Consider the following 8,694-nt stretch of genomic DNA (forward strand, 5'->3'; position numbering starts at 1 on the left):
CATCTCATGTTGTCTAGAAAAGAAGATATTTCCAGACATTGTTTTATATGTATTTTAAATTTGTAAGTTCTTCTCAGCGGCTGTGACTGCAGCCCTTAATTTTGCAAGTTCTAGTTCAAGGATTTTTTTCTCTCTGACAATTTATAGGAAGTCTGAGAAGTTAATAAGGTGTGGTACGCAAAATAGGTTTTATTGCTGTTCAGTGGCAGGGAAATGGTGTATTGCTAGACTCTGCCTTTAGCCCAGTTAGGAGCTTGAAGCCCTTTTTCCGTCACTTTGCTCTTGAACATTAAATGTTTTCTTCACAATACTAACTTATTTTGGATTTTAAACTTTTTCCTGACATATAAAGAGTTAGAGCCACTTACAGGCTCTCAGCTAAAAGTATGTTATTTATTAAACCTGTGGTTTTCTTCATTCCTGTTCTAGATTCTGCAAAACTCAGCATGAGCTGGCTCTTAGGAAGAACAGAAACTAATACTACTAAATCTAGCCTTTCAGCAAAGGCATCAAACCACTGTAAAACTCCCTTTAACTTTATGGACTTTCACATCCCTTGAATTAGCAAAAGTGTTGGTTGCTAATAAAGAGGTTTGTAAGACTGCCTTACCCTAGTAGTTATCTTTTCCACTCTAGTGCTTGTTACTTTGCATAGTCCTGAATTCTGGAATTTGTCAGCATTTCCGGAATTGAGACAGAGAAGAATTATTAAAATCAAGTGAAATAATCTTGACAATGTATCACCTTCTGTGAAGGCCCACTTTTGTTCACATTTTCCTTCCACAGTGGTTCTGCATGCTAAATGTGATTATATTCATTGGTCTGTATATTTCTGAATTAATAATAATAAATTCCATTAAAGTAGAACAAGCCTATTCCTCCATTTTAGTTTAACCCTCCCATTGATCAGACCTGAAAGCATCTTTGAGTAGGTCTTAACAGAATGCTAATGTACCAAGTTGGATTCTGTCTCATCCTGAGGACCCTCTGTTACATGTTAGATCAGACTTTAAACAGCAGACATTTTGTCCCAGCTTACTCAGTGTGGGTTAGCTATCCAATACCTCTGCACATCAGGCATTTGTTTGGAGTCCATTACCCAAATGTAACAGGTACTGTTACATTTCAGAACTCTCATCTGGAATATTCTCTGCATTTGTTTGAGTCCATTACCCAAATGTAACAGTTACTGTTACTGTAACAGTTACTGTTACATTTCAGAACTCTCATCTGGAATGAAATTAGCTCTTGCTAATTAATGATGGCTTCAAGTGATTTCCTTTTTTATGCGCTGGGAGACGTGAAAGGAAAATGGCCAGTAAGTTTTAACAATTACTGTGTGCTTCTTCCTCTTAAGAGTGTAACACATGGATGCTCTCTGCTGTCTTGCATATATTTCCTCTCCATTTTCTACAAAGAGAAGGTGCATCTGGCCAGCAGGATTAGCAATTCTTTCCTGACAGAAATAAATCCCTTTAGATTCAGCAGGCACCACATGGTTCTGCAGTACAGTAAAATCCACCTCTGCAGCCTTATGGGATGTTTCACGATGGTCTGTGCATCTTGCTTTGGGGTCTAAAAAAAGCTAAAAGGATAAACCACAGGTGGCCTGTGAGACACTGGGAAAGTAAGTATGACAAAAAGAACTGGCCCCATACGCTGATATCTAAAGCAGTTAATGATATAAACCATCGCAGTCCTAGTGCCATCAGCGTCACCGTGGTAAGCAGGGAGCATGCACAGCAGTGATCCATTTGCCAAGCCATTAAAATACCGTTGAGAAGAAGCTCAGATGGGGACAGTGTTTCAAATCTAAATGCTCAGACATGAGGTAACTTACCTTGCTCCATATGGGTTGTTTATGAAAGTTAACTTCTCTCTGCACATCCCAGGCAGAAAGCATGCAGGAGAAACGGGCAGAAGACTGGGTTTATTATAGTTACACCAGCTGTGTACTGCCAAAGTTGTGATCTTCCTTTATAAAGTAGTTCACACAGATTGTGGTTTGAGTAGCTGGGCTGGATGTGTATGACTGTAGAAGTTGTCCCTGAGAACTATAGCGCAGGGCACTCTCTCCTCTTCCCTAAGTTTATGACTGTGAGATGCAAAAATCCTGTATTATCCAGACAAGATCCTTGTCCCCTGGATACCCTCCTTCTGAGAGCACAGACATCTCCTGTGTGTCTTTTATTTTGCACTCTAAGGGTTTTATATATGACAAGTGCCAAGAACCTGACATCGTAATACAAAGCTTTTCCTGCCAGCGTCTTTATTGTTTCTTGAAATGTTTGGGTCCCCTTACAAGCACAAAATAATTCAGTTCCATACAGGTCATGAAAAGAAGTCAAACTCGGTGACTTAACAATATTTCTTCAACATTAAAAAAAAAAAAATTAAAAAAATCAGGCTTTTAATTCCTCTGCTGGTTTTGCAGTTTAACAAGGAACTATTAGTTCCTTCCCTCTTTTTTCATTGACTACTTCCAGCCACGGGCACGAGGGCATGTAATATAATTATAACTTATTGACAGTTAACAAACACAGCCTTAGAACGTTACCTGCTTCTTGCAGCAAAAATGAAGCTATTCTACCACCTAATGCCACAGCTGCTAGGTATCAGCCTGGCGAGTAGACAGACAGGCTTCTTGTAAAATCACCTCAATTTTGGTGTCATTTACTAAAACTAACATTCTTAAACACTTAAAAAGTAGCTCAGAAATAAAATTGGCTGGCTACCAGGCAGCCATCTGCTACTGGAATTCTTGCCAGAGCAGAAAGAGAATTAAAATTAAGAGCAAGCAGCAGTGATATTGCTAGGTGGCACTACAGAGACAGTATCCCTACTTGTCTCTTGTGCCTTAGCAGCTTTTTCCAGGATTTTCTTTTTCCATTCTTCATAGTCTTGCTTTGTTTCAGTCTTTGTCCGTTTACATGGCACCTCCTCATCATCTTCAGATCCTATGAGAGAAAGTCTGTGACAGGCCATCATGGAAAGTATGTTACTGGGAATAACCATGGCAGTGAGGAAGCGTACAGACACAAGTACAGGGTCTGTCACTGTATTATCTAATCCTGTGGTCTGCTGTTCCCCTCACCTGCTGGAACAATCACCTCTTCACTTTTGTGTCTGAATGGAAGACTGTGCCTTAATTCTACTAGGACTACTTGGTATAAACACCATTGTCCTGCTAAGTTCTCTTTGTCCTTTCGTTAGCCAGTAGCTTGCAGAATGGAGTAAGCTGCTGTGAACTGAGTATCAGGGCATATTATACAACTAAAATATAGGTCAGGAGGAAATGGAATGAAGCGATGTCAGAGGAAGTTCAGACTGCACATTAGGAAAAGGCTCTTCACTGAGAGGGTGATTGGTCACTGGAAAAGGCTCCTCAGGGAGCATTTGGACAACGCTCCTAGTCATACGGTTTGTTTTAGGTAGTCCTGCAAAGAGAAGGGAGTTGGACTCCATGATCTTTATGAGTCCCTCACAAATTGACATATTTCATGATTCTATGATAAAATATCATTAAGCAGCAATGCTGAGAACTGCTCTGGGGAGGCAGTTTTAGTTCATAGCTACACACAACTTACCATCTATCTTCTCATAGTGATCCAGGTTGGTCTGCAAGCTTTCAGGTGTCTCTGCAGCCAGTGGAACATCTTCCTCTAAAAAAATAAGTAAGTTGCTTTATTTCTGAATGGTGTTTGGGGCCTCAAGGGTGGTGTTCTACATGCAATTCTTTGACAGCAGTGCTATCTTCCAAAAGTATTGCCTCCCAGTCAGAGCAATTCCCTGGTCCAGACTGATTCTCAAGGTGTACATGGAGAGGTGCCAGCACACTTCAAAGGTTGCATGGACTGGCTGGCTGCTTTAGCTAGCACTGCTGGTGCATTTGTAACCACAATGACCCACCATGTTCATACCTCAAAAACACACTGCTACTCTTCTTGAATACTCAGGCAGGATTATCAGTTATTTCTTCCCCTTCTGTCTCATTTCCACACTTTGTATTAGATGCCCACAACAGGCAGGGGACTGTCCATGTATACAGATGCATACTCTTCCCTGAACTGATACAGAAACTCCCAGCTGTCTTTAGCTGCTTAGTGGGTAGGGTAAGGGTTTTGGTTTTTTATAGGGCACTGTACTATGGGAAGGTCCATGCCTAGGGAGAAAGCAGCAGCTTTTGGTTTGGGTTCAGGCAGGATGTTTTGGAAAACTTCAGGACCTGAAGCGTGAAGACAGGGTGAAGCACTGGGTACCATCACTGGGAATAAAAATGAAAGCTGGAGAAAGGAGGTAGGTAGGGAGGAGCAGAATTATAAGGACAGGAAGATGTGTGTCAAATTTCAATCTTCCTCCTCCAGACAAAGGAGTAGAGAAAGTTGCAAGTCCAGCAATGAGCAAGAAAGATTCCTCATGTCTGTCCACTGTACTTGGAGGGATGGTGTCAGGTAATGGCTGAATTACTACCAGAAGAGCAAGGCTTAAGCTTGTTAATCCTGCAGTGGGGGAAAGGAAAACAGAGAAGTGAGTTGATCAAAGCAAGAGAGGTAGCAAGATGTTTATGTTAATTTGTGTCACGTTGCCATGTTAATAGACTGCAGAAAGCTAGCAAGAAGGAGGAATCCAAGACAGGCATGTATGGGAGAAGCAGGGAATAAACAGCAGCAGCAGAGAACACAAGGAGCAGCAAGCATTTCTGAAGAGAGGAAAATATTTATTTTTGGCCTTGCCACATGCTAAGCTATTGTGACTTCCCCAGAAGCAATGACTGGGAACTGGACTGCAGGAAAGATATTGGAATGGATGGGCAGATTTGGGTGGAAACAGCTGAAAGTGATCAGAATGAAATTACCAGTGGACACTATGAAGCCAAGCAATAGGTATGATGTCTTACAGGGATAAAGCTGAAAACTTACTGCTGAGTTGCTGGCTGATCTTCTCCAGCTGATTGCACAGCCGGTCGAATATTGCTTTTTTCACCCCAGATGTAGCCAACATTTTGGTTTTGTCCACTTTTAGCTTCAAACACCTACAAGAGAAAGTTATCTGTGTACAAAGCAACACTCCAGCAACTATCATTCAGGTGAGGTGACATTTACTGTACCAACACTGCCTGTAAGAATGAGAAAGGCAGGCCTGAGTTTTTGTCCTATCTAATCCTTGTCTCACTCAGAAACACATTTGCTTAAAAACCAGACCCCCTATGCTACTCGGTCAATACAGCTCAGGAACTGAAACTCAATGTTAGTTCAAGTTACATAAGGAAATTCTATTAGGAAAAGGTACTTTTCAGATTTTGAAGAAAACAGGCCAAAACCTCAGTACTGTAAAAAGCTGAATGGGACCCCTGTGTCAAGATAACATTTGTCAGGAGCTGTGCAACTACACAGCACCTGCATTGCATCATACGATAGTTCAAAGGCATCATACTGAGAGGGAAGTTATTTGCATGCAAGCAAATTCTTACAAGGGTTGGCTGAGTCTTAACACCTATCTTCCAGGCTGATAGCATACAGCTATTGGATCTGTCTCCTAAAGTTTGGAGCACCCTTGGGATGGGATGCTGTAGGGCTTAGGGCTCTACCTTCTTCAGAATGGCTGCTTCTTGGTGCTCAGAAGTTAAGTCAGCAGCCATTCTTGCACCCTGAGCGGGACGTGTGTCACCAAAAGCCACACAACTTTTCGTTCTGTGTCCACCTCAAATCTATCCCGACAAGGGAAAAAATTCCCACTAAATCTGAAAATGCTACTAAGGGATTATGTTATGCTGGTTAGGCTGAGAGGAAGGAGGGTGAAGTGCAAAACTAACAGAAGTTCTTCAGCCACTGCTGTGGATATGTCCCAATGGAATTACACACAGCATTCAGTTACACACCAGGGAAGACAGGCTTCATTTTTTTTTTTTAGGATAAGTAAGTCAAGATCCTTTTTGTACACCTGATACGATACTTCTGCTTTCTCCTGAAGGCATATGGTTGGAGACTTCACTGTAAGGAAAGGCCTAGTTTGCTACAGCAGTCTCCATTTTCAGGAGCAGGGCAGCAGGATGCACTAAGCAAGACCCTTCAGACTATTCAGACATGCTGAATGAATCAGCTGCTTACACTGTAAGCACTGGGTCTGTTTGGTGTCTCACTAGGCATTTAAGCCCATAAAAGATCCCTCAAGCTATACTCACCTGCATGCAGTGAGTAGTGCAGCTGTTATAAAAAGTGGTTTTGAGAAATCAAGGTCCGTTTGCTGTGCTTCAGAAAGGCTGGATTCATACCTGAAGAACAACAGTAAGAGTGGTAACTGTACAGTGCATTTGCCTCAAATGAAGCTGTTGAAATGAATTTGTCACATGGTACTTAGCAGCTGACCAGGTCTCCTCTTCAATCCCTTGGTCCTTTGCAACACAGTCAAATAGAAACAGCTGCTACTGGCCAAGAAGAGCAAGAGAGACTAGGGAAAAGTCACCTCCTCTTTTTGAATTAAAGGTATTTAAAATTAGGGATCTGGATCAAGGCATGTCAGTAAAATCTATTTCTTGTGCTTCCCATGCACACAGCACTTTTATCTCTTATCTCTACATCTAAAAGTTACAGTGAGATGCTTTGCATAAATCTATCCTATGAGAGGTTAGAATTATAGTTTATTTGATCTGTATATTACACAGATGAAGGCTTAAATATAGAAAATGAGGTGATGGATGTGCAGCACTAAACAATTTGATTTTTTTACTGTCCACCTGTCCCTAGATTATTTTTTGTCAGTTTGTATTAAGCACTGAGAAGTACACACAGCTTTTGTTCACTGATTTGCAACTCAGAATATTCTAAATCCCTAACAGCATTTAAACATGTGCTATTAGGGTGACAGCACTCCAGAACAGAACTCTTCAGTGACTGCTGTTGTTAAAGATGTTGGAGTGCAAAATTTTAGTTAAATTTGTTGAATCTCCATTGAAGTGTTCTACCTAGTGTTTTTACAAGTAATGTGTATTTTAAGAGATCTGCTTCTCCAGAAAGGAAGATTTGTTTCTACTAAGCATTACTTCTAAACTATGACATGATCAGCAGTTAAATGGAAGACAGTGTGATGCTACAGACAAATACAGGGACTGAGTCTTATCTTTTTTTATACTGTTCCCAGCTGAAGATCTGGGACTCAAACAATGAGATTCACAGGCTGTTTTTCTAAGATATATTCCAAAAATGGGCCTAGATAAGAAGTTGTATTTTCAGTGCTAACAACTCCCCTCACCACTCCAGTCAGTGGGAGATACCTGGCCCTTACAACCATCAAGCTTTTTACACATCTAACAAAGAATCTACTAGTTGCTACCAGTGTGATCACAAGAGCTTCCTTACCTCTGCAGTATTTTTGAAGCAGTATTCACTGCCTCTGTGCAGCAGAATTGGACAGCTAAGTCTCGCATTCCCAGTCTGGGGTTCACCTCTAGCAAACACTCCAAAGACTTCATGGAGCTCTGGTAGGTAGTCTTGTTCAAACCAGAGAGTTTAACAAAATAGCTCTTTCAAGAAGACAAAGACAAACCGCAGGAATTAGTAAGATTCTTCCCCAACATCTTATTCAGGCAACCAAAATAAATTAGGGAGAAACTGCACACCACTTTAAGTTTAATTGCTGCATTAAACAAACTTGAGCAGTGAGTGATGTAAGCTTTGAATGCACACAGACAGATTAACCACCTAGGAATACCACATCTTCTAATGCAGTGTTATCTTTAGCCCATTTCACTGGAAGTGAGGCTTGCCTACTCCATATAATATGACATAGCCCTTTTATCACAAGGTGATTAAAAACAAAAGTAACCAAGATCTGAGCAACCTGAAGAGATAAGCAATACTTTCATGCTGCTCCTCACAAGGTCAGGTGCCACTAAACTCTCCTCTGTGAATGGACAATCATGAACATATCAGACATTATTTTGGCAGCTTGGTGCCATCTACCTGGCAGGTCTGCAGATGGAGGTTTACAGGTACCACTACAGACAGGGCTTCCTCGGAGCCACTGCTTCCCTCCCACAGTAAAAGGGATGGATCTTAAATTTAACATCCTTGCTGGTAGTTTATTTGTTACTAAAAGAGCTGAAATTATAACGAAACGAGCTCAACTTGTGAAGTAACTATGACACTGATCTCAATTTGCCCTGTTTCAAACTCTTGAGTACTGAAAGCTCTAACTCTGTCCAGCAGCACCCTGGGGCTGGGGTAATGTCAGTTAGTACTGTCCCCTTCCTCCTCCTCCCACCACACCACACAGAACGGATTTCAGTGTTCTTACGGAGCACGCACCAGCCCGCCAGGTCAGATACCGCATCTTACTTTGTCAACTGGTTGTTTCATGAAGCTGGCTGCGAGGTCCAGGCACATCACCGCGCTGCTCGACGCTGTCATCTGAGCCATGAGTCCCGTGCATTTCACCTGGGACAGCCGCAGGTACTCTTCAGCTTTTCTGCAAGACACCCGGCACACAATCCCCTCGTGAACAAAACCACAGTGACCCGAGGGGAGGAACGGCGGGACGGGAACCGACCCGAGGCCTTCCCGGCGCAGGGCCCCGCTGCAGCACAGCGGCAGGGCACGGGCTGCCGGGCAGGTCGGTGAGCTGCGGCGGGAGCTCTGCATCTCACAGCCGGGAACGGCGCTTTCCTCAGCCGCCTGCACCGTAACGCCAGTGACTTCC

General features: G+C 42.4%; 1 protein-coding gene across 1 annotated transcript; it reads right to left on the minus strand.

Annotated features, from left to right (window-relative positions):
- Positions 1–2,787: 2,787 nt before the first annotated feature.
- On the minus strand, positions 2,788–8,636 carry ORC6 (origin recognition complex subunit 6). Its single transcript, XM_010178281.1, has 6 exons — positions 8,334–8,636; positions 7,356–7,519; positions 6,182–6,271; positions 4,920–5,032; positions 3,588–3,662; positions 2,788–2,957 (listed from the first exon to the last, which is right to left on the minus strand). The coding sequence occupies exons 1-6, from the start codon at positions 8,634–8,636 to the stop codon at positions 2,788–2,790; spliced, it is 915 nt and encodes a 304-aa protein (XP_010176583.1).
- Between the last annotated feature and the right edge of the window lie 58 nt (positions 8,637–8,694).

Source organism: Antrostomus carolinensis, unplaced genomic scaffold (genome assembly GCF_000700745.2).
Source record: "Antrostomus carolinensis isolate BGI_N321 unplaced genomic scaffold, ASM70074v2 scaffold14041, whole genome shotgun sequence".
NCBI lineage: Eukaryota > Metazoa > Chordata > Aves > Caprimulgiformes > Caprimulgidae > Antrostomus > Antrostomus carolinensis.